This window comes from Zonotrichia albicollis, chromosome 7 (genome assembly GCF_047830755.1).
Source record: "Zonotrichia albicollis isolate bZonAlb1 chromosome 7, bZonAlb1.hap1, whole genome shotgun sequence".
NCBI classification, from domain to species: domain Eukaryota; kingdom Metazoa; phylum Chordata; class Aves; order Passeriformes; family Passerellidae; genus Zonotrichia; species Zonotrichia albicollis.
Window position 1 is genome coordinate 28,816,037 of NC_133825.1, and position 27,656 is coordinate 28,843,692.

Consider the following 27,656-nt stretch of genomic DNA (forward strand, 5'->3'; position numbering starts at 1 on the left):
ACATTTAAAATATGAATTTACGTACTTTAATACACCGTAATTTCATTTTATTTATATCATATGCAGTGTAAAAATGTGTAGTCTTAACATATTTTCTCAAATCACATTTGCTTTGCATCCCTAAGTTTGAAAAATGAAACAGTTGGAAGCACAATTCATATACCTATAAACCAAAGAGGGGTACAGTTTTAAATAATTATGTCAAGAGATGACAACTCTACTCTTTGTAGAAGCACAGATGAATAATTACAAAGCCGGGACACAATTAAGCAATTTTGACTGTCGTATTCTTGAGCTGTCTTTCTGATGTGAAATGCTGTCATGCCCAGAAACACACTTCACACTGGACAGGCATCTTCCACTTTGAGCTACACTTATGCCAGTGAAATGAGGTCATGCTCTGGTCATTAAACAAGGCTTCCTCATCTGGCTCAATGCCTCTTACCCAGCCAGACTTCCCCAGTCTTTATTAAAAGCAGGCATGATACAATGTTCAATATTTTGACAAAAGAAAACATAAACATAACAGAATAATGAAGTTTAGCTCACCTACATAGTGAGAAGGAATACTGCATTGTAACATTAAACTGTTTTCTAATAAATGACTGTATCTTTCCTTAAGACAGTCATATCAAAAACAGATGCATTTCCAACAAAAGATGAAATGAAGCAAAGCACAAGAAAGTGTAGTGTTCTGTTAAATAAAATAGGGAATAATGAAAGTTAAAAAAATATACAAAATAAAATATTTATGACTTAGTGATGACTGGTGATTGCTAGATACTTTCGCATTTGAGTAAACACAAGCTAGTCAGATGGAAATTTCTTGCTTTCATTCTCATTTTGTGTATTTTTTTCTTGGTGGGGTATTTTGCTCTCCCAAGTATTTCATGTCAAGACTAAAATGAAAACAACTCCCCACATCACAGCCCCTTTAGATCATCAGTCTGCCTTTTATGCTGAATAAGCCACACCATCTCCTGCTTATCATAATGGAGGGAAAAAAGCCACATAAGTTAGGAATTTTTGTTGGTTTGTTGTTTTTAGGGTTTTTTTCCTGAAAAAGCAGGTCTGAAAGGCCCACTGTTGTTACTAAACCTGGCAGAAGATTTTAATGTGGCATCTACCAACATAAATACTAATCACTTCATCTCCTTTCCTGGTAAACACAGGCTGACACAGTGCCTGCTGCCTTAGGTGAAAGGAAAAGAAAACCCCATTATTGGGAAGTCATTATCATCAAGGTCTATATATATCACTAGGTCAATTTATTAAGTTTTTCTGATGACCAATACTGGATATGCTGCAGTTTGGATCAAGGTGTTATCTCTAACTAGTTTCAGAAAGCTTAAACTATATTACCAGTACCTGCCTGCTAAATCTGGCTGAAGCTGGTCAAAAATATTGACAGCTATGTGGGAGTGGAGCTGATGAACAGAGAACACAAGATCCAGAAAATAGGAAGGCTAGAGAATAAAAACCCATTATGTATGCAATGTATAACACATGACAGAACTCAAAAGTACAGTTATTGTGCACATCATCTGTGTGATTTATGGAGGAGTGCTGCTGGCTGTGGTCTTCAAGCAGAGCTGTCAATAGCTGTACTTAGCTGCATTTCAAAGCATATATGCAGAGAAAATTCTATGAGTCTTCTCAGACAGAGAAAGAGTTTGCATGCATGTGTACTGTAAGCATGAATATCCTGGGAAATAAGCACAAACTCTAAACAATTTGGAGCGCTTTACAATATCTGCATCAAATTTAATATTTATTTTAAATTAGCCACTTCTGTGATATGTATATAATAATGTATGATGAGGGTAATTTCATGGCACCTTAAGAAGCATTAATTCATGCCATAAAAATAATTTACAATGATTTTACCATCAGTAATTTGTACTGTACCATTTATAAAGAAGAAAAAAACTCTTTAGTATGACAATAACAACAGTAAATTGGAGCCTTCTGCAAATTTTCTGAAATAAATGTATGGTTTATCATAAGACTTAGTGGGTAAATAATTCAAAACTATACAAAAGGTTCAATTGTAGATATAAAAGGTAAAGATGTTATCCCTAAATTTGTTAAGTAATTTACCCTTAGCTATTGACTTAAAAAGAGGTTTAATCCAGAAAAGTAACTTCAAATTTGAGAGACACTTTTTTTCTCTTACACTATCAAGTTGGATGCAATTCACAGAGTAGACTCTTAAATGAAAGATCTAACTGTTAGATAAATTTTTAAAAAACTTCACCAGATCCAAAATCTGATTAGACAAGAAGAATTGTAAAAGATGACATACATATGCTATACCTAACACAATTCAGCTGTTGCATTTGGCTAGATTCAAAGGTGGTTTGCTGTGAATAGGATCTCTACTACAGCTTAAAAATAACTTATTCCATTCACTACATATATGAAGCTGAAATGACTAAAGGCAGTGGTAAACAATATATCAAAGCAATGTTTGTATCAGAACTGTTAACATTTTAGTAGTTATATATTAATCAGTCTGAATTAATTTGTAGTACACTGCAATTGTACTCACGATAATGCATTTATCCAGCAACAATGTTATGCTACCAAACAGTGCATTTCCATAACCACATTATTATTCAGCATTATTGGAAATCTGCAATAAATTATTGATGGTACACTTTAGAGAAAAAGCAGCAAATAGAAAGCAAGTAGACTGAACCCTTGAGCAGAGTTTCAAGAAAGATCTGCAATACTAAAGCACTCTGAGCACACCACAGATTGCTGTTATCAAGCACTGATCAACAATGGAAAAAGAAGGCAAAGTGGAGAATTCCCATCCTCATTCTGATTGCTTCAGCAGGATGCTCAGAGTTGTTGGGCATGAAGCTGTATGAAATGCTCAGATTACTGAAACTGCCTCACTGATGCTGTCAATGTTTATTAGCAGGACATCACATTAAGTAACATCATACAAAATTAGAATCAGCTAGTTTATAAAAGCCAGTAAACACTATAGGTGTGAGTTCTGCAACAGAAGTTTAACTAACAAGGCAGGGGACAATTTGTCAAAGAAAAATTGCATTCTTTCACAAAAGTATATCACACAGTTGTTACGTTGCCTTGGACAGTGTAAAAATATTCTTTTAAGCTCAGTGACACATACTTTGCTATGTGAAACAGAGGTTGAAACCAGAAATTTGATAACATGGCCACAGCCCTACAGAAAAGTACCTGTAAATTTCTACATTATAACACAGAAAAATTACTAAGACTTTTGTCCCCCATTTGACCACATTTATCATTTGAAAGGTTTCACCTCTTTTTTACCTTAGCAAAAGATGTAGCCAGGCTCCTAGAGTTATTTAAAAATAGTGTTAATGAATCATATTATTGTTTCCACTTTCATTTACACTCCTACCTTCGCATCCTTGGGCTTAACCACTTTCATGAAGGCACCTCTTATCAAGGCTTCCTCTCTCTCCCTCCTGGTTACTTTCCGAGTATCGAGAAATTTCAGGTTTGTCAATTTGTGCAGGACAAAATATCTGACAGACATCAAGATACACACAGTTAAAATCCAGTAACGCACAAAGACATACTCACAGACTCAACGACTAAAAAATGACAGCCAAAAATAACAACAGCCTTTGTCTCCTCTCTGTATTCACCTTTTTCATGCAATGTACTTTATGTGCAAAGTTATAACACTTACTTTATTCTCTCAAATGGAGCCAAAAGCATTGAATACTGGTGGATCAAACACAATAATCACCACAGACGTGTCTGTTCTCTCTGTATATTAGTGAGGTATAAAGCATACCAAGAAACAGAGTAACTTTGAAATTGTTTTGCATTGCCTGTTTGGGAAAAGGAACTTTAAATGATACCAAAGATTCCAACCCACACTGTGGGAGAAAATCAATCTGAGATATGAGAAACTGCCAGCCAACTTCTCTGCAAAAACTCTTCCCATTTGCAAGCACTTCTTTGGTTTTTTTTATTTTATTTTCCTAAAAACACAATGATCAGCATTTGGAAGGAGAATTTGAATTTGGTCCCACCAGAGAGACAAGGTGGCCTTACAGAATACAGATTCCAGCCCAGGATTAAGTGCAGAAGCACACATGGAGAGACTATTTGTGGGAAATATATTTTAAGAATTCCAAGTTCTTATTAGGATTCATCAGTACTATATTCTATTTATCATTTCTACTAGAAGGATAGCAACTTTGTAGACTCAGAAAAAGACTACTGGCTTCTCCCTTGTGGAGGGAGAGAACACGGCAGAGCAAAACCAAAGCAAGGCACAACCATGGCAAATCCAAATATCTAATCACCTCAAGCACAAATCATTTGCATTTAGTCAACCAAATGTGAAGCAGACACTGCAAAGTGAGGGCAATATCAGACTTTTCCTGGCAGGGGGTAGAAAGGTGATGATAATGCTCCCCAGCTTAGCTGCTCTGCATAAACCCCAAGTCAGTCAGAGAGCTGCACCTCATACTGATCCCCTCTGGCGCTGGGAGGAAGAAATTAAAGAAATTGAAAACTCTGCATAACATTTTGGAAAAAAAACAAAGCAACACAAAAAACCCCAATGTTTCAAAAGGTGAAAGTTTATCTTATGATACTGTTGTCAAAACCAGATAAACGTGTGAAAATTACTTCTAAAACCAAGCAAAATTTAATGGTGCAAATAAAGCTTTCCATCAAGTACACCATTCCTCTGAAGCAACACCTTCATAAATTGTTAACAATTTAACTGACAGTACTCAGTTCTGAAATGCTCAGACAATTTAAATGTGAATCTTCAATCTATGGCTCTCAATTATACCAGGAGAAGAAAAAGAGTCACTTCACAAAACAGAACACCTCCTAAGACCATTTTCTTAAACAACAGCTACAGGCCTGTGAGACAGACACATTCTCAGACTCATTCCAGCTTTCCTGGCTGCCCTTCCAGTCCTCCCTGGCATTTTGCTGGCCCTTATCTTTCACTGGAGGAGAAGCTATCCATCTTGCATTACTGGCAGAAAAGCTCTGATGACAACAGATTCTTTCAAATGAAGACATGTACAGAAGGAAACAATATGTCAAGAGTGAAGAAGAGTGAAGCTAAAAATGAGTAAAGACACCCACTAAGTGTAGGGTGAGAAAAGATGAATATTCAGGTGAAGAAAACATAGGTATTAGAAAATCAGCAAATGTTTAATGATGGAATGAAATATGCCATTGAAAAGCAGGCTGCAACAAAAATGACAACAGAATAAGACAGCACTGTCATCTATGCTGACTTTGGATCACAGCCCTAATGTCAGTCTCTCAATCATTTCAAAAGAGCTTAAAATTATAATAGCATTCCTTGATACAAATGTATTTTTGTATTTTTAAGCCATCCTGACTGCATTTCAAAAAACAGAATTAGCACTAGTACTTGTCAATTCCAGAAACAAAACCAAAAAACCCTACCCACACAAATGAAACAGCAAACTACTCCACAAGTCACAGCTTGGGGTTGGTTCTTATTTTCAAACTTGCACTCCTTAAGCAGAGCAAATATTACAAAGCAGGTGCCATAAATATTATCCCACTGGTAGAAGGAGGGTATAGGTGCAATTAATTATTTTAAAAGGTGATTAAAAATGGAATCTCATTTATTAATATTCTTTTTACAAAATGTGGGATAAAAGGTAACTATGCTATTTGATAATAATGCAATGCATTCATATTAAATGGCTGAGGAAAAATAGCAAGCTTCCTGGATTTATTTTAGCTAGAAATATGAAGATGCAGCTTCAATCTAAATGTAACACAAGTTTGCCATAAAAAATACAGGAAAGGATTACCAAAGCCTGGGAATGAACACTCTACAATATCAATTCAACCCTTGTAAATTTAATCCAGGGTTATTTGTTGCACAAAATCTCTTTACTGTGATGTATGACTTAGTTACTAAGGTTATCACAGCAGTATCCTAAAGTTGCATAGTACATAAAACATCTCGGTTAACAATGCAGGGAGGTTAACTCCCACAGATAACCTACTATCAGAGGGTTAGAGCAGATGACATGCCTCTGTCAGCTCTCAGGAGCTATTGATGGTTCAATCAGTTTGTTTTGAAGGTAAAGTACAACAAAAGGGCACTAAACTTATTCAAACTGTCAACAGGGACTATGGAATGTTGCTTGCAGGTAAGTAATTTTGGGTGTTTTAAGACTATTATCAAACACCAATGGCTGCAGAAAAAGACAGCTACTAATAACACAGAACACAGCCATCATAAAATACTTTATGGCAGGCACTGGGACCCATAAATTGCATGACACATTGCACCTGTTTCAGACTTGTAAAATCACTAGTTAAAAGCATACTGGTTAATGAAGAAAGATCCATCTACTCAATTCCACATTTAGTTTACAAAGGTTTATTTAGATTGGAAGTTGGGGGGGCAGGGTCTTCCTATTCCCCCTCCCCCCTTCTTTTTCTTAATAATTTTAAAACTTAGCCCTGCTCCATGTGTTCTGAAACAGCGGTTACTGGGTTTTCACACCTTTGTTGGGATGTGAAAAAAGGTTATTATCTTCAGTGATGAGGATAAAAGTGAGATTCAAAGAGAGAAAAGTAAAAACTAGACATACCAGGAAGGTGCTTACATATCCACTTATCATTGCCTGTAAACTGATCATCTAATTCCTAATGGATTAAAGAAATTATTTATTTAAGTGAAGTTGCACTTTCTTTTGTTCAGAATCATCTCCCCCTTTGCCTTTTGGCATGGGTGCCATCAGTCTCATGAGAAGCTCATAACAGCTGTTCATCATACCAACAGGACCACTCAGGTATGGAAAACCACTACAGAATATAAAATTTAATGTTATTTACACCTTAGTTTAGTAAAAATTACAATAAAGATTAAAAATTCATTTACCAATTTTCTATGGGCTGCATGCAATAAATATAATTTTAAGACTTTTCATACAGACTTGCCAGGATATTGGAAAAAAGGCATATTTGCAAACCCTTCTGCTGAATCTTTAGTCAAATACTATTGTGAGAACTAGATTCTGTATAGTATTCCAGTTTGTACTGTAATTAACAAAAACTGGAACATAAAACTGTACTATATGCATCAATATTTAATTAAAAAAAAAAAACTGCTGTGAAAAATTGAGAAATATCTGTCCACAAGAATGCAGAGGTATCCAACTCTACCTGTATCATACCGGCTCTGTTTCAGAAAGTGTTTACTTTCATTTTTCTGTTTTCTGTGCTATTATATTTCCTTAACAATCACAAAACATAAATAATATGCCTACTTCAAACTTTGAAGGACTGATTATGCTCTCAGTTACATTATTATAAACGAGAAAAAAATAAGTAATCTGAAGTCAACTAAGTTAGATCAGCATTTAAACAGGGAAAGACAAAAAAAAGAAATCAGAAGAATTGAAACATGCTTACGACAGTGAACTACTGTCATAAATACTATGTTCTGTGATTGTTTCTTCTGCGCTCCCAAAAAATTTACCTTTCTACCCCCAAAACAGCATATAGCTGGCTACAGAATTTCCTCTCTAACAAAAGCATTTGTTAAATACACAGATAAGGAAGACAGGTCATAAACTTAAACCAGCATCTTCCAGAAGAGAGGGCAGGATGTTGGCATGAGGGTTGTTAGAGGATACATGAGACCCTGAGCAGCCTTGGCACTGTTTGGTGATGACCATGTAATTCTGAGGGGCTTGCAAGTCATGCAGAAATCCACACCACTTCCCAATAGTTTAACACACTCTGCTCTTCTCCAGTGTAGCAAACTCTGTGAATTAGAAAAATCTTTCTCTACATATGTAACAGTAATTATAGTTTTGCCTCAATTTACTGTGTTAGTACAGACAAATTGGGTATTATGGACTTCAATTTATTTGGCTGAACAAAAGCATGGTAATTGTCCTTGCTCATGAGCCCTTGCAGTGGCTATTCTCAGATGGAACTTGTGTGGCCATTTGATGTCTTTAAAGCACACTTTTCCTTCCAGGTACTGCTGGGATGACAAGGCTTCATTCAAACACTGAAGCAGCACAGGTTCGTAGATTATACAGATGTAAGGGAATATCCTAATCATCTAATTAAGTTCATAAAGAACATACAAAGAATGACCACAGGCTTCAATCCCTCCTGCTTAAAGAGAGCCTCAACAGTAAGTTCACTGGTACTCATCATTATATATTAACATTATTTTCATTACAGAGTGAGGACTTCTAGTCTGCTACTACTTAATGAATATATATATTTATATTATCATCGTCCAAATACAAGACTATTTAAAATAGAAAAGCAAATCCTGTAGCAATTAAAAAAATAAATAAAACAAAACCACAATACAACAAAATGAAACTGCAGGAACACTGAAAATGCTAGAAGACCCATAATTTCTCACAATCAAAACTGTGGGATGGGAATAGCTGTTTTAGCTTGAAAAGTTAATCCATCCAAAACACATGCACTTCCTTTCTTGCTGTTATATCTTAAGAGGACTTCATAAGGTTATCATCATTTGCTCCCCCAGCCAAAGATAGCATATCTAGTACATGTACTTTTAAGCTAATTTAAAATAAACTCCAGCATTTGTTTCCACTTGCCCTTGTTTCCATGTCAACAGCATTTAATGAATGCATCATTCCAGGAAATGTCAATAAGGAGCAGAGAAGAATGAAAAAGCACTGAAAACTTCACACATGGCATGAATTCTTCACAATCATATGGCTTTAATGAAAATAGGTGAGGTCACCTGCAGAATTCACAAATGCTTTGTAATACATTGTGACCCAGATGATTTTTCACAGTTCACTAGCACCACGTTTGAAGCTTTCTCTGCAAACAATGCACCCACAGGACTGACCAACTGTGAGTACAACAGAAGCAACCTGCAATTACTGTGTTGACTTCTGCTGCTTTGATCTCTGGGTCATGACCTTTGTTTTCCTGCAATCTTCAAAGCAGAGATTGGAGACTAGGTTATTTTAGAGGACTCTGCTTTGCAATCTATTTTTCTGTGTTTCTTGCTTCCTATTGCAGCCAAAAGCTTTTAAATTTTCCTATCACCATTACATATTAGATATTCTGCTTTCCCTTGCCCTCACCACCAAAATATACCTTTGCAAAATATTAATCCAAATATAGAAAGCTTCAAAAATAAGACAAAGAGAACTTAAAGATTATTCTTAATAGTAAGAAACTAAAGCCATGAAAACAAGGATGGAAAAAAACCATGAGTCTTTAAAATGAACCCAACAGGTTTGCTTATAAAAATATCACAGAAGGGAACTTCCCATTTTCATTTTTTTGTCCAAGCAAAAATTCCAATAACCCAGAGATTTTTTCATCAATTTTTTCTCCTACACATTTTAAATATAAGAAGGAATAGCAGGGATGGCATAAAAAACTTTTCTTCTTCCCTAAAAAAATCTGATTCAAAAGTTGCTATAGTTCTTAGACAAAAAATAACTACTTTGAGAAAAAAACAACAATAATATTTCAGCACAATATGTAGTTTTAATGTAAGACTATAAGAGAGACCTAGTAATAAAAGGATAGAAATGGTACACCAGTGGATCACCTGAAGAAATAGATCATCATTTCTTGACCAAAAGCATACTTTTGTGTATTTTTCAAGTATTTTGGATAAAATCTAATAATTTTTAAAGTAAATAATATTACTTTTAACCTCTGTTTTTATGATCATTGTGAATTACTGGACCTTGAATTTTTAAAAAAATTATTTTCCACATTTTTTAACATTAAGATTTTGAGGGGTTAACAGATCTTTTCAGTTTGTTGGAATTAGAAGATTAAGTAAAGCTTTGATTTCTAGCACCTTTCTCTTTCTGGTTGAGGAATTAAATAGCCTGAACTCTAATTGAACTCAGTAGGAACAAAATTAAAGTTCAATGAAAAATGAAGCTCTGGTACCAATGGTCACTGCAAAACAACTACAAAAAAAAAGTTCCCATTCAGAACAAAACAAAGCTAGTTGTAGTTATGGAGAAGCACAATGTTTTCATAATTCAAGTTTTTACATAATTCAACTTCACATGAATGTAATCTTTTGATGGTTTCTGATAAATTTCTAAAAAAATAATCTTAGGGAAAAAAAGCTATTTCAAACCATTAAAAAATGCTAAAACTGGAAGACAAAAGTTGTGTTCAAGATGCTTCAGAATGCGTATTAAAAACTCTGGATTAGCTACTCAGAGTGAAATCAGAAGAGTACTTGTAATCAGTTCCATCATGTAGGTGATATATATTCCCCTAAAGATAGGCAAATAGATCAATTGATTGATCCATGGTTTTGGGTTTTGAATCTAATGCTGTCTAGCAAATACATTTCATATAATGCAACAAAAAATAATGGAAAGGGATCAGGAAACTTTCATTATAGCAGCAGAACCATAAATCATTCAACTAATTAGAAGCCCATTCTTCTTGCTTAAAAGTACTTCAATCAACCTAGTTTATATGGAAAAAAACATCCAGGGTTTTGAAAAATTGAGAGGAAATAACATGGAAGCAATGTTGCAGTTTCCAGCAAATATATAAATAGAATCCTTTCACACTTGGACACCGTGGTTTACCACGATGTGACCTGAAACTACTTTGACCTCTCTGAAATCAACATTTTTGCATTGAAATGAAACAAGGGACGTGCTTGTTTTGATGTATGGCTCTGTGACATATTATAAATATTACATCACATAACCACAGAGGATGTCAATCAATAAGGAATTTTTTCAGAGAGCACTAAATGAACCATGGATTCTTGCCTTTGAATGGCTCCTTTAACATACTACTTTTGCTTAAATGATTAATAGGAGACATATTGTCAGAAAACATACTTAAAGTGAAAAACAGTAAACTGTAGAAATATCATTCATTTTTTAAGCAATTTTCTAGAGCACATGCCACATAAATTTACATAGAGACAGCACTATTATAGTCTTGTAAGCTGGATAGTAGGCATACCTTCCACTTAAGTGTGAAAGCAATGGGAAAATATTTTATTAAACCTAGGCTGCTCTACTGCATGAAAACAAAAACGATAAGCTGGATTCAAAAGTGGAATCATTAAAAGGTGAAAGTGTGACAATCTAGAAAGCCTCCTCAAAAATTTGAAACAAACTAAAAAGTATATGTGCACATCTGGGACAGTAGAGCTACTGCTTAACCTTCACCATTTCTGAATGCAACAAATTCAAGCCCATAAATTCCCCATAAAACTGCTTTTAGTCTCTGCAACTTTGTATTGTTTTATCTGAACTCCTAGAGCACAGACTGGATTACCTGAAGATAAGATCAGAGTTTATTATATAGCTCTGAATGCTGTGGATGATGCTAACAAAAAGCAAGCTCAGGCTCTGCAAGGCAGGGTGACCAGAACTGCCTGGCTGTGAATTGCCTCCAAATGCTCTTTGGAGCCAATGTGAAAAGTGCCAGCACACAAGGACTGAAATAAGGCCTCAGGTGGTAGCAAGGAAAAATACATCTAATGTCTCTTCATTCCTGCATAATCAATGTCTCACCTGTCTTAAGGTTGTAGCTCTGAAAATTACATCACTTAGCAGACATTCCATAAGTTATGGATCCATATTCATAACCATCATCAGTTATGAGTATTTCTGGGGGTTTTTTTATATAATCCTTACAACTTTTAGCAACATTTCAGTTGGACTTATAACATTTTATCAAGTCTCCATATTAAATTTCAGATGACCTTTTGTGTAATCTAGCTCACTGACATTACCTTATAAAGCTAGTTTAAAGACAGTTTGGGGTTTTTTCATTAGAATGTAACTGCTCTGAGTGAAGCAGCACAATATAGGAGGAGTCATTTATTCTGTGTTAATAGTGGCTTGATAACTACAGCAGAAGCAAAGTAGCACCATATCAAACCTGAGCAGAAGACAAGGCAACTGGCTCAGTGGAGTGATTTTTTTCTTTTTTTTATTGCCTTTCACCCTTATTGTATGCAAACCTTACCTTATCTTGGCCTTAAAGAAGGAAGTGCCTTGAGTAGGGGCATACGAATACTCACATTCAGGAAATCCTGTGCACACCTGCTCGACTCAGACATGTGCTGTACAGCACTGAAATGTCTCCTGAAACAGGGTTCCTGAGTATGATCTCACCAAAATGGGGGCCACTCAAATTCCCACGTGCTTCATGGCAGAACATTACAATGCTTTCAGAATAGAGTAGGTGCTTGTTTGAGACTCTGGGTTGACTGTAGGTTAGTATTTTTCCAGTAGTAAAACAAAAACTTTCGCGCCTTATCACATCTACAAACGAAAACACTAACCTGTATCTCTGGTAGTCGTCTTCATCCTTTTCTTTGCAGACCAGTTCATTTGGGCAAGCAATGTTTCCAAGCAAACTGAGATATTGTAGTGAGGGCACAACTTCAGCCAAATGGTCCAAAAGGCTTTCTAATTCTGTTATGTGTCAAAGGTAGTGGGTTAAGGCTTCAATGACATTAATGAAAAAAGCATTTGGAGTTGCATCACTGCTGATTTAAACATACATTTCAATAACTGACAATCAAATTTAGTATGGCATTCAGGAAAATGTCACAGTAATTGTTCCAAGGGCAAACAGGGATAAACTTCAGTCAGTTTTTTGGCATGGAATGAAAGAATTGGGCTGTTTTGTCATTCTTTTCTCCGCCTTTCTTTCCTAGGTGGTTCACTACAAAACATTAAAACTTTGACAAAATGATGGATGCTGTGTGGTAAAATGGCTAGCAATTGCTGGAGCCATGAAACTTTTCCAGCATGGAAACAAACAGTTAGTTTCACAGCACATTCATCACTAATATATTCAGTCCACTGGAAAATGAGTTTAAAAAAAAAAAGAAAAAGAAAAAAGTCAAACCACAACAACCCAGGTTCACTCCCAGCATATAAACGCTTTGAGTGTCACAGCAACACATTTGTAACTGCTCAATTAGGATATGCCAATTAATGCTTTACTAAGCACAACTTAAAGACTTCAGTGTTACAAATACTTTATATGTGAAGTTTTAAAGTCTTGTAAAGCATAAAATTTTTCATTAAAAGAGCCTCTTATTTTGATGCTCATGAGGCTTTTTAACTTAACTGTATTTCTGGAAACATAAACAAGAACGGTGCACCTTCATTATTGTAAACCTGAATAAAACAAACAAGCAAACAAAGGTTAAACTGTCTTTAACCACTGCAGTACTGGAAATCACATGTTAGGATTAAGCCTAACAACAATATTCAACCATTTGCACCTCAATTTGTTAATTGATGAAATAACTATTTTGTTGTTATGGCCTGGTATGACAATCTCTAAGACTTGAAATATACATTCTAATTTACTTCAATTTATATACAAAGATATCGCTGTGATTCTCAAAAAATATGCCATGCATGTGTGTGTGAAAGCTTTCCAATATTTAAAGATCAACTGACTTAAAGAGTAATAATTATGCAAAACCATTTAAGGATATTTCATTGCTCTGTTTTTATTCCTTCTTGCTGTTAGAGACAAACTATTGTTTTAAATCCTCAGTTCACTCTTGCTGCTATTATTTATACTTGATTTATGTGTTTCTGTTATCTTTGTTATTTTTAGCTGATGGAATTTACTTTATTTCTTCACCCCAATATCTTAAGGGCAACAGAAGCAATACAGAATGGAGAAAACAGCTTCATTGTTAAAAATGTGGTCCATGTTTTGTAAACCTGAAATTTTAGTTTATTTCCAAACACACATGAAGATCATGCCAACAATTACTAATCCTAATATATAAACATCAGTGTATCTACACTCATAGTCAGTGTTCTGTTCCATAAAATCTAAAGAATCATACTTAAATATTTTGTATGAGTGAGGAAAATGAAGGTTTGAAATAAGATCTACTAATTAATTGAAAAGATAGGAATGCTAACTTTCAATTTGGCTAAGCCACATTACAGAATGTTTTCTACTAGTAATTAATCTACCGAACCCCAAGAAAAAAATATCTTTTTGTAGCACCATATGATTTGTTAGCTAGGATGAATTACCAGTCCAAACTTGCTCATTTTCATACCTGGACCTTAAGCTCACACATAAACTTTTTCATGGCTCTTTCAGGAAGTATGTGACTGTGATGGGAAACTCACAAACTGTTTTTCCACACATGTTCAAGTGTGGAAAAGGCCTTTTTTAAAGTTTCCGAAGGCTGTTAGAGAAGTGCTTGAACCTGGCACCCTCCCTCAGCCAGGAGCAACACTTAATTTCTCCCAGCATTGCTTAAGTTGCAAAAAGGCTCCCTGAGAGAAATGGTTTATTATTACAAAAGACAGTTATTGCCATAACAGCAATCACACACGGGAGGTTAGCTATTGCAAGGCTTTGATTGTATCTGGTAATTTCCTATCAAAAGGAAAAAAAAAAACATAAAAATAACACCCCAACAACAATAACAACATAAAAAACCAAGCCATTCAAAATGCTTGGTTCTTTTATGAAGTAAACATGCAGGACTTTTGCGTCTCAGTTCAGCAGAGGTATTTCTTGTGTAAAGCTGTTCTCCCCAGAAGTTTGCTGAATGTGGATGATGACATGTATTCTAACTCCCATCTGAACATGCAGCCTTCAAGGCAAATGCAAAATGCATTTAGAAATGTAATGAAAAGCAGTGTCAGCTTAGATATGCACAAAGTGTAAGACTGCACCTCAAAAGCCTATGGAAAGCAAAAGAGAGAGACACCATATTCACCAAGAATTTTAGGTAAATAACAGGAGGTGATAATCTGCATTTCAAAAATCTAAATCTCTCCAATTTGGAAGTTAGTGTCTATATTATATCTCATATCTAAACCCTGAGCATTTATTTTCAGATGCAAAAACACCCCCTAAAAAGTATCTCATACAACAGAATTAGCAGTTATATCATAAATAAAATAATTAATGTTTGTCTTCTTTAGGACTTAGATATCTTTTCTTATCCCTCTTAAAAACAAAATGCAAGGTACAGATTGATTTTCCAACAAGTCCTATTCTCCTAACACCACAGTTGTTTTTTACAAAGCATGTACAAAAAAACCGCCAAAAAACTATATCCTGTTAAAATTCTCATGATTAAATATTTCTCAGAGATAACTCATAAGTCATGGTGCACTTCTAGTGTAGTGTTCAGTTAATTAGCATGTCAAATACTTATTTAAATCACAATACGGCAACTATATGATGCCACCAAAAGCATTATGTCTTTCTAAAACAATGCTAGGAAAATATGGAGAGAGAAAATCAAAGCAAATCTGAAATTTTATTGCCAGCTCCATTTTTATGGTTTATTGCTGCAGTCCAAGCAGTGCCATATTGGTGCAATCAGAGCCAAAGAGTTGCAAAATCCTGCTGTGCCACTTCTAAGACCAATTTCAGCTCCATTCTCTCCAAAAAAAGAAAACCCACAATTAAATCTATGGACAGTGCTAGTGAAAATGTATTTATTTATTTAGAGCTCTGTAAAAATAGCTCTGGACTGATCTGTCTAAAGTCAGTGTCACTGATCACCAGGCGAATTTGTAACAGCAATGCCAACACTTACACTATAGTCTACTGTTGGAAAAATGATTTAAAGTACTGCTGTTGTGATAATTAAAAATCCTTAGTGTAGTAATCCATCTCCTAATTCAAGTGCCATCATTACCAGTCTATTAATGCCTCTCTTTCTAACAGACATCAAACAAAAGAAAAAACTCCAACAATTAAAATTTTAAAATGATCAGCTCTACAGCTCAAAAGCTGTAATATTCTTAGGAATTATACAACAATGGCTCTCTCCAAAAATGTAACTTGGTCTTCAGGAACACTTAACAGAAATACACTGGACATACTTTAAAATTTCATCCAAAAGACTGTACTAGTTTTAAATTAGGGAAGCATTTAAAAGAACTGGGCATCTCTCACAGATGAACTTTTAAAGCCTCTTCAGACTGTTACAATGTGCATACCACACATGCATACTTAGACTGTTCACAAGCAGACATACACACCAAAAATATCTTACAAATAGGCATGTTCTGACTCACCTGATTTCACCCTCTCTCTCATACTCAATACCACTGGTTTTGAGGTTCTCTCAAGGGCAGAAAGAACAAGCAAAAGCCCAAAGCAAATGATGTGTCTTCTGTCTCTGGCTAAGAATTAACTGTCTGTGCAAGCTTGTAGCATTTTCATTTGTTTATTTTGCAGAAAATCTTGTAGCCTGGACTGAAATTCTAGTGGCTAGCCAGGACTATGTTCCCTTTCAAACCATTCAAAGATTAGTTCCTAGGGAATATTACATTTGCACAAGGACAAAGTTGTGAACTCTGAGTGGATAGTGCCGCTTGACTTAGTCAGTTTTAGGAGAACCTCACAAGCAGGGACAGTCCTTTTGATGCTAAGCTGTGTCTTTTGACAGCAAACATAGGAAAAGACTATTCTGCTAAACTTCTATGAGGTTGAGTGGATTCACACAGAACCTACTGCATGACATCTTACGAGTTCCTCTATTCCAGACTTCTGTGTTCTTCTATATTCTTTAGCTGCGTCTTTTCTGCAAATTTCCAGGGCAGAGACACTGCATGAACCCTCTATGGAGAGTAATATAAAGATCAGATGCTTTAGGTACTGAGCACTAATGCTGGCTATCCCCAAACACCAGAGCATTTCTTCCTTCCTTACCAGTATTATTGGTATAACCATATTCACACTTGCTCTCGGGAAAAACTGCAGGTCAAACCCATGCAGAAACATAATCTATGCTAAGTTTCTAAATTAATTTATTCTGTCTAAAAAAACTTCTACATTTCCTATGTCACCATACAATTACTTTTTACATATACTTTGACATATGCAAGAGAATCTAGAATTCCTTTCTGTTGACTTTTTTGTCTACTAGCAATTCTTTTTACTAGTCACACACTCAAATACAGAAAAGTAACCACTCTTGTTCTCTCTCGCAGTGCTTTCCAGGTTGCTCCACTATTATCTTTCAAAGAGTCATTCCACTTCCCCAAAAGAGTTGCAGGAGAACTTTCCATGTTAATGAACTTCATTGACTACAGCTTTTGGAAGTTCTTGGAAGCAAGGAGGTACAGTAAAGAGCAATCAGCATACATTCAAAATATTTCTGAAATATGTACATGAGAATATCAGGAATATCATGCAGAATTCCAGATCATCACATAGAAAGTCCCCAAACTGTCATTCAAAAGTTTTCTGCCAACTAATCATCTGTCATGCAGTTGCTGCAATCAACCTAACACTAAAACAGCTGAATGACACTTCTACCAGAGTCATAAATGAGCAAGATACCTCTATTTATTCCCAGCTGAAACATTTGCTTCAATTAAATTTATCACAAACATGATGTAGCAATCACAAGCTGTTCCACACACAAATAGCCTTGAATCAGAAGTTACCAATTCTGCTCTGAATGCAGTATGAAAAGATCTTTGCCACCTGAACGCTTTTCCATTAGAATGTGCTAGGTCTTCAAGGTTGGATAACCACAGAAATAGCTTGCAATATGCAAGTATACATCTCCCTCTTCTCTGTGTGCAATAGGATGTCACACACAGTCATTTGTATGCCACATTCTGGCTTGAACCCTATCTGGTAGGGAGATAGGACCTCAAGATAAGGCCTTGCTCACTGACTTTGAAACCACTTTGCTCAAGAAGAAAAAGGTGCAGAGAGGATGGTAATTAACTAAGTCCATATATCTCATGGAGAGCTTCCTGCATACTGAATATATGGGAAAAAAATCCCATTCTGCCCACTGGAGCAGCATTAGTTTTCTTTATGTAGCTGGAGTTGCCAGTGCTCTTAAAGGCATTTTAGAATCCCCGTGGTTCCAAGGCTGCAGATTTGAGGACTACATTTCAATGTTATTAAGTAACAAAGCATCACAAAGACAAAAATGAAGTAGCAGATCACAATTTTTAAAAGAGCTCTGATATCTGCAGCTCCACTCCTGCAAGCACAGCTGTAGAACAGCATAAGGAATCAGCCTGACTGTTGCCTACTTCTCGCTTCCATAGATGTATGGAAGGTGCATAGAAGGCTACTTCTCTCCTCCATGATGGCCTTCACATGACTTAATTTTTACTTCAGAAAAATAATCTAGAAGAATCTTCTTTTCTAGAAGAAAGATTCTTGGCTCATTAGCTACACAAGTTCTCTAAAAAGCCACACAGATTTCACTAAATCCACAGTTGTGGTGTGGAGAACTCAGAAGCCTATGCAGGAAGAGTTCTGAACCACTTCACTTGTCTGTTTAGAGGGATTGGGGAACCATGCATTATAGGAGAGATTTTGTATCTTTAAAGTATTCACTCAATATAAACATCAAGTCTTCAGCAGTTAATATAATGAGGTTCTGGTCAGACTGGGACTTCAGTGTCTTCAGGCACTTGAGGACAATTTAGGAACAAGCACAGAGGCAAAATAAATTACAATCTATAGTTTTGGTGATAAGCAAATCTGTAAATATTAGAGATTATTATGAGACCTGTGTGAAGACAAATTATTCCAGAAGTACTTACTGGTATGTCGTTCAGTTGAGGTACTTAATACATGCTGTCTTCAAAGACTCAAGAACATATAATACCTAAGTCTGAATCAGCTCCTCTTGCCATAAGAAATGTACATACTATTATGGACATTCTGCCTGGTTCTAGATTTTCCATGGTATGAAATATTTTGTTTTTTCCCTAAACCTTTCAAAACCTAGAAATATAGTCAATTATAAAACCACAGAATATTTTAGTTTTAAGGGACCCACCATAATGATTAAATTGAACTCCTGACCTTGCACAGGACATCCCCAAGAGTCACACCCTGTGCCTGAGAGCATTGTCCAATTGCTCCATGAGCTCTCTCAGGCTGGTGCTGTGACCATTGCCCCGTGGAGCTGTTCCAGTGCCCAACCACCCTCTGGTGAAAAACCATTTCCAACCTAAACTTCCCCTGACTCAGCTTCAGGCCATTGCCTTGGGCCCTGTCACTGTCACCCCAGAGCAGAGATCAGTGTCTGCCCCTCCTCTTCCCCTCAGAGGAAGCTGTGACTGCAGTGGGGTCTGCCCTCAGTCTCCTCTTGTCCAGGCTGAGCTGACCAAGGGACCTCAGCTGCCATTCAGCTTCCTCTCAAGCCCTTCACCATCCTCATGGCCCTCCTCCCTGTGTGCTACATTTACATTGAACACCTTTTTCTCAAGAAATTTTAGTACCAGCTCCTCAAAAGTATATAAAACATGTTAAATATAACGCTCACTGGACTAAGAGGAGAAATGGAGTTTTACTACAAAGAATCACAGATCTGGTTCTTTATCACACTTGTCTGTTTAGAAATGAAGCAGTGAACAGCTTCTAATTTTCAGCATACTGGCATGAATATATATATATATATATATATATATATATATATATATATATATATACACACACATATATATTTGACAAACTTTTGATAGTTTGTCAAATTTTAAAGCCGCCCATTTGAGTAGTTTTGACAAATAATATAAAGATTGAAATGTAAAGGAAATTGAAAAGTCCATACTATATTGTTCCATACCCATCCAGATCAGCACAGTGAAAAGGCACAAATCCTCACACTGCTATAACACCCACAGAGAAATAAATCTATTTACAAGTTTCCTGACTGATTCGTAGTATCTAGTCAACACACTTCAAAAGAGAAATGAGGCTTCCCATTACAAGAATAGAGACTGCAGTCCTCCTCCAAAAGCAGCTTCCCATCTACCCCATCCATCCTGATCTGCACTGCTTTTTGCTGTCCACTGTATGTGAGAAAGAAACTAAGATACGTTTCCCAAAGTAAATCAGACTTTAAAAAAAATAACCAAAAAAATAACTATATACACAAAATAAAGCATGTTAGATACATAATCCAGCACTGCACAGTGTTGAGGACTCTCCTTTAGGTATTTCCATTATATAGACTGCATTTTAAAAGACTTTAAACACATTATACCTTACAGAAAAGTTGAGCAGTAACACATTTTTTTAATTGTTATATTTTAATTTACTCCTTCTACTTGTAGCAGAAAAATTGGTAGTGGCCTGACTGTAACTGAAATAGGCAACCAGAAGAAAAAAATACCAGGTGATTGTTCTTAGGTTTTGCCTGATTTAGAGATAAGCTTTCATATTTGTACAGTATCCTGACATTATGTTAGGAGGGCCAAAATGTTATTTACACATGCAATGCCACACAATAAGTGAACCATGCAAAAGGAGTAGAAAGCTCTTATCAGAACTATCAAAACAGGATATGGATCAAAATGAAGCCAGAATAAATGGAGAGAAGAGTACAGTTATATTAAGAGATACTCAGGAAAGCTCTCATATGTGTTCTAAAGTTTACATGTAATCCAATTTTCAAAGGGCTCAGTTTGGCCTTTTGTTTATTTTCATCTCTCTCTCACTCTCTCTCTGTATATATTTACGTATACATGGCAATATTCCACCCACTGAAGTTTTATTTCAGATTCTTTGTTCAATTGTGTCCTTTATATAGGGCTACTGTCGTATACTGAACAATCTTTTCTGTAATGTATTTCATTATCCTATTAAACGTACATTTTTTTTCTTAACATTTTTGAAGAATTCTATAGAGGAATAATTCATTAAAAGAAGTGATTCAAGTTCAAATAAGACCTTTTTCAAACACAGCATTAACATGGAGGAGAGGCATCTGGAAGGTCTCTGTGCTTCTGTAGACTGATGTGTCCTCCCTACAAGAGATCACGGCTCCCCAGGGCTCAGGATGTTAGTGATGGACAGCAGTTAATTTTTCTTCTCTGGGCAGTTTGTATACAATAGGTGTTGTACAACTATTTCTGCAACTCCTCTATTATTTGTAGCACAATACAAAATGCATATATTACTTCTACAACCTAGATACTTCAATATTCTCAAAGCTCTAACTTCACAGTTTTTAGATTAAATTAAAAAAAAATCCCAGGACACATAAAATCCTTCTTATCATGTCATCATTGACTTTGAGAGCTTACTCACTTGACAATACTATTCTAGTCTGTCTGTGGGACCAGCAGAAACTCTTAAAAGATTACTACTGGCAGGATAACTTTATTCCCCTCTCATTATGTTCACTGAGTTAGTATTCAGTACCTTTGCCCTCTTTTTGGAAAGTGTGAAACTCCTCCAGAAATCCCATAGGACAAATATACTTATGTATAAGTATGTGCTTTTTTGGTCTTATGGCCACATGCATACTTCACAGTTTGTAAGTGGCATCACTACAACAAAAATGTGCTTGTACATTCTTCACGAGTTTAGATTTTACCATTGCAGCAAACGACAAAACAATAAAACCAGTTACTCAAATCCAATCCATAATACCCTGTATTAACCATAAATCTAGCCAAATACCTAGTACAGTAATGATTGTTACTGTTCAAGAGACACTCTTGGCAAATTTCCATGGCTCCAAGAAAGAAAGCTACTCTGCTGTTTTTTATTTATTTATAGAGTCAAAAATAAGTGCAGAAATGGTAGAATCTGCAGTTATTTTTATTCCTCTCAGTAGGAGGATTTTGCTTTAGTAGGAGGTAAATTGCTCTCAGTTTACATTGTCTATAATAAAAGCCTTCAGTTGAGCAGTCTTGTCCTCACACTGCAATTACAAGGCCAGGGCTTTAGCAGGCTGTGCTCTAAGACTCTGCAGGCCTCCCTTGGCCTTCTGGCCACAGTTTGATCACCCTTCACTTTTGCAAAATCATACATTACATGTATGATGTAATTGTCAAATCTCCAGATGGGTCAAAGTCTGAGAAAATTATGGAATAATCGAGACTTTGCAGATAATTAGTTTTTACAGACCATTATCCGTAAGCCTACAGACTAGGGGCTCTGATTCAGCAGAGTATTTAGACCAATGTTGACATATTTATTCTTAATAAACAGAAATAGGCTCTAACTTTAGGCATATGGAGAAGTGACTGATTGGTTACAACCGGACTTAGCAATACATCAAAAGACTTTACTTTATTAAGACCTTGATTTGAAAAGCATTTTATGTGAATTTATACAGAACTGGAATAGCAAGAAGAGAGTTACATGCTTTTACAGCTGCAGTTGCATAGCAGCTAGCCGATCGTGCATATTACCAGTTTCATGAAAATAGAGAAAAACTATTAAAACTATTATGTGTGTTTAATTAATTTTATCTTACTTAACTTTAATGCTTTAAGAGCTATTTAAAGTATTAAAACCTGAGAGTGTTTCACTGCACGCTCTATTCCACTAGAGGTCAGCCTGCAACAGAACCCCAAGCAAACACAGAAACTGACTGCTGCACACGGGTAGCACTGACATTATTTTCTTTCTCTATTTTATCTATTAGAAAGATTTCTTCAGAGCCATAACTTAGATCTCTCACTAAAATGGAGCAACAGGAAGATATAATGGTGCATTTCATTTATGAATGACCTGTAATAAATTACTATGAAGTATTCCAGGTGCCAAACGAGAGAATGCTTTGTCGGCACATGAACTATATTTCACATACTTTAATTTGGCTGACACATAAAACTCATTTGACATTTTGCAGGTATTTCTTTGAAAGGATATTTGGTTCTTGTTGAGCGTTAAGGTATGGAGGTGGGGTAACCTGGGTAACAGAAGGTCATTTCCAAGTAGATTGTTGTCCAAGATCAGTTCTTCCAAGTAACTGAATGTTTTCAGTCCTTCTAGTGACCTGCAAACGACAAAGGCAACAGGAAAAATGATACTCCACTAAATCAGGGAGGCCATTATGAGCTGAAATAAATATTTTAACCTTCCCTTTCAGGAGTGGGAATAGTTTTGGTTTGGGCCTGTCAGAAGAGTGAATGACAAGCATTAGTGGCAAGGGGAGTGCTGGCACTGCAACACATCCTTCACATGCTGGCAGGATGAAGGATGCGGGTCACTTAGTGAGTAGCCAGGATCCAAAACAAAAGGCTTCAGATATGGGGCCTGCAGGATGAATTTGTCAATGTCTTGTGCCTTCAGGCACCCAGCCTCGCCTGACCCTAACCTCCATTCCCAAGATAAATAACTCTGTCACAGTTCACCTTCATTCCCTGGACACAAATTTAAGTTGTCATCCATCATTTCTGCCAAGAAATATCATACCCTGCTAACAATAATAAATACAACTTCAAGTATCATTTCTTAGTAGTTACCTTACATGCAATATTAGGAAATTTAGAAAGAATTTTTGCCCCTTTTTATTAACCTCTTAATTAGCGTCTTGAGTTCATGCAAACAAAATATAATGTTCTCTACAAAATAAAATGCAGAATTACTCCTGACAGAAAAGGCATTTGCTTTCTTCCTTCTTGGAACTTACTGTCCCACTGTCAAGCCACAGGTCACATTGCAGAGAGCAGCTTTTAAAAGGAGCATTTGGCAACATGTAGTGTTGATAGGTGGTGAAGATGATTGCTTTGTAAATAAACAAAGTTCTGGAAGCATTCATTCCTCTCACAGCAAAGTACCAAAAAAAACCCCAAAAAACTAAAAAAGAACATTTCATTACCTTGTTAAGGCATCTATTCCAAGCCTGATTCTTAATGCTTGCTCCTTCCAACAGTAAAAAACTCCCTACATATTAATCAACTAAGACACACGATATACAAAGCATAGGCACAGGCATGCATTCACAGCTCATTCACCTACCAGACACCTAAAGATATGCTGAGATTGCATGACTTGACAGCTGATCTACTATGCCTACCAGTGGGAAGATCATCACTGTATCTCCTGGCTGTTTTATAGAATGTGATGAATAAGGGAGATGCAGGTTATACTATTTATTCAGCTTCCAATGACATTTATACTGAGGGGATTTCCACACCCTCCCCCAGTTTTTGGCAAAGATAGAAGTACAGCCAAGGTCCCTGTTAGAATGTTCCACAGACACAATTACTGGAGGAAAACACATTATTAGAAAAGGCAATTTAACATTTATCTGTGCAATGAAAACAAGATACTGCTTTTGTAGCTGGAACCTACAGACCACTTATAGATCACACTAAGACAGCTCAAGCAACCAAAGAAACCAAGTGTGTGACCTTTACACTGGGTACTGCACGCTGAACTATGAATATTCAAGTACATTTTTGCAACACTGCAACAGTGTATTTCAGTCCAAGGATTCCAAAGTCTCTTGGCTTGAAAAGGAGAGGAAACTATCACTTATGCCATTTTGATGCTCAGCAGCTGAACCTGAAAACATTTGCCACCTATACCCTATGGCATTTCTATATCGTTACAGAGCATTGATACTACCATTTCTGAAGCTGAAAAAGTAAAGACCTCCGTATTACATTTTACTGAAATAATCACACGTTTTTCATGTGCCTTTAACAAAGAGTTTTGGGAAAAAACCTCAATTCAGCCTACATAAATTGTTCACCAATAAAAGCTGTGCTAGCATGTTGCACTGAGCTAGTTGTTTCAGCAAAAGGTCACAACAGACTTGGTTTTGCCAAAGTCAAGATTCGAGGAGAAAGCAGCAAACGTCTTAGACAGCGCTTTCCACCAAGTACCTTTAAAAGGCAAAACAACTCGGAGGAAGTAGCAGTGAGTCTATCAAGCTGTTATGAGTTTTCATTTCAGTTTGACAAACCTAGTTTAGCAAATTCCCCTTAAATACTCTTTATTATATAAATAGTGGATTATTTCCAAACCTCACATTTCAATGTATGACTTTGACTTGCCAAAAGAGTTCAGAGAAGGCCACCTCCTTGTCAGCACCACAGAGCCTTATGGGATGTTAATAGGTCCTTTGTGAAAAAACACTGCTTGGGCTCTGGTCAGTGTCAGCATCAAAATACACATTGTTCTTGAGTTATGTTATGCAAATATAATACTCTTATCATGAGAATCAGCAAATGGTTGGCAACTGGCAAGGAGAAGAAAGCGCACATCCAAAACTGCTGCAGGGGAGGCATAAAACAAAATGACAAGCCATGAAGTGGGACAAAAGGCCTTGAAACACTAGAGGGAGTTGCCTATTGAAACAGCCTTTCTTTCACAACCCTGGGCTGAACACAAGGGTACTAGTTTCATAGATAGGCAGAGAAAATTGTGCACAAATCTCCTTACACCTGTCTGGTTTTGATAATTTTTGCCATGTAATGTTATTAGCTGCTCAGTTAAAAAGGAGCCATGTTACACAGGGGGTTGCTTATAATTGCTGTTTTCATGTCATCAGAGCAGTGTGCACTTGGTGATTTAATCACCTAAATTCAGAGTCCAGGGAGATGGGAGGGGGTGCCACAGTACAGAGAGAGGTCGTAGCCATTAATATAAATTTACAGCCATACGTTGTTTTGCTATTCATGTTTTTTTTTTTTCATCTTAAACTTCTGTTTAAGAAAAAAGAAGCATCAAAACAAAACTGGTAAGACGTGGCAAAGAAATAAAAAGGGCAAAAATGTGTTTGCCAGTGTTACTACCTACTGAATTCTATGCAACAGTGTCTACCATTACAACATATTAGGAAATATTTCCCAGCAGTTGTACTCCAAAGTGTAAAAGTTTTAAGTACAATCCACACAACTGGTTTTATGGTACAAACTTCAGCAAGTCCCATAACTTCCATGAGCCTCAATTTCCCATCTGCAGATGGGGGATAAGAAAGGATTGCAATTGTAAATTGGTACGAAGAAAGTATTTTTGAGAATCTGAGACAGAAATCAGTACAAAATACTGTCATTTTTATTTTTAATGAGGTTGAGCAAGTAATATTAATGTACTCCAAGTATTTCCTTATGAGCCCATTACCAAAGAGGAGAGGAATGCCTATCTATACACAACAGAGGAAGAAGGGCACAAGCAACCTAAGAGACGAGGATAAAAAGAGGGAAATCCCCTACGAAAGAGAACCAGTCTAAAGTTAAACCTGTACTGTTTTCTCATAGTTCACAGCATAAAAAAATGTCTCTCCATGTTAGTATACTAAAACAAACACACAATCTCACCACAACAATGCAACCAGCACTGAAGGGCTGGTGGCAAGTAGCTGTTTCCCTTACTTTCAAAAGGCTAATAAACATCACTAAGGTGGATTGCATGTTGCTTGTCCCTGCTCTAATGTCATGAAAGCTGCCCATTATCTCACCCACAGGTACCGTCTCAGTTACCTCATTGCAGGGCTCACACTCGGCTCCCAGAGGAGAGCAAGTGTTGCCAAGAGATTTCCACTGCAATTTTCAAAGTCACATCAAACCGACAAAACATCACAACGTATTCAGTGCCGCCTCATTCAAACAGAAAAAACTTTAAGTTTCCACTGTAATTAACCCTATCCTCGTTAAGATAATTATGATCAAGCTCCCTGTCACAGCTAATATCACAGCATCATTGCCTATGGCTCACGCTTTGCCCTCATTAGCTTACAAAAACACTGCGCTAAACAGGAAACTGACTCCCTCTGCAAAACGACTTAAGATGCTCTGTAAGTAGACGGTAAATAATCCTTTAGAATATAAAGGTCTCAGAAATGTCTTTTTATCCAAAAAGACATTTGGCTAATCAGTATGATTTCTTCCAGCTTTCTTTTCCATAATTCATTCATGGTTTATAACAAAGTTTTAATCATAAAGGAATGTCATGACAGAGATTTTATTTTTTTTTATGTATGTGTATGCATGGTAATTGTCAACTACACTATTTTCATGTGATCCCTCTGGCCTGACAGGGATTTGGTTACAATGAAAGTAAAGAGCAACTCTTCATTTTGGTAATATTTGACACTGAAAATATGAGATTTCATAAATGAAAAAAAGCAGAAGACTTACAAGCAACAGACAAAACTTGGTACTCTGCAGTTGTCCTTGTTCAGAAAAACAAGCTGCTCAGAAGCATATGCTACAAAAGAAGAGTTGCTCACATTTTATCCCACCCCTTCATTAATAAGACAGCTGCCTCATACCTAATTGACTTTTTCCTCCTGTTTAACAGGAAAAGAGAGAGCAGTTAACAATATGCAAATGAGAGAGTTTGGGTTTAGCCTTGAAATTGATTTGCACTTTGTTGACAGGAGATAGCCATTAGCAGAAGTTAAGGATGGAGCTGTTACAAAACAAGAGCTTTTTAAAATACCTTTTCCTTACCTTTAATGTTTTAACAGATTACAGGAGAGCAGAATCAACATGAGAACCCTAGTACTAGATAATTTCAGTATTTAAATAGAAATGGAATTTCTATTTCTCCAGCACCTGCCAGCCAAGGACTACAAAGCATTTTTTTGCAAAACATTAATGAATTACTTTTCAAAAACCTGCTGAGCTTAAAATTCCATTTTGCAGTAAAGCAGAGAGAGGTTAAGTGACTAACAGAAGGTGACCTCCAGCAATTTTCCCAGAGACAAGAAATAACACCCAGAACTCCTGACTTCTAGAGTCCTTTGACTTAACCTCACCAAAACATAACAAAGCACAATAAAAAAGGGGGATATGTATATATATCTATATAGATAGACAGATAGATAGAGAAGAAAAATAAATCAGGTGGAGAAAATACAAGTAAAGCATCAAAAAATGGCCTCTACAGTATTCAAGAATAAAAGATATTTTTTAATTTTT

The 27,656-nt window shown here is 36.2% G+C and overlaps 1 protein-coding gene across 4 annotated transcripts in view; it reads right to left on the reverse strand.

The window, feature by feature from the left end:
* LRMDA (leucine rich melanocyte differentiation associated) overlaps positions 1 to 27,656 on the reverse strand; it is a 604,919-nt gene that overhangs the window by 242,004 nt on the left and 335,259 nt on the right. For all 4 annotated transcript variants that reach the window (XM_074544771.1, XM_074544774.1, XM_074544773.1 and 1 more), the window contains 3 exons: positions 22,646 to 22,777; positions 12,335 to 12,469; positions 3,401 to 3,527 (listed from right to left, as the gene is read on the reverse strand). In XM_074544771.1, the coding sequence (XP_074400872.1) occupies positions 3,401 to 3,527; positions 12,335 to 12,469; positions 22,646 to 22,777 (394 nt within the window). The remainder of the gene's footprint in view (positions 1 to 3,400; positions 3,528 to 12,334; positions 12,470 to 22,645; positions 22,778 to 27,656) is intronic.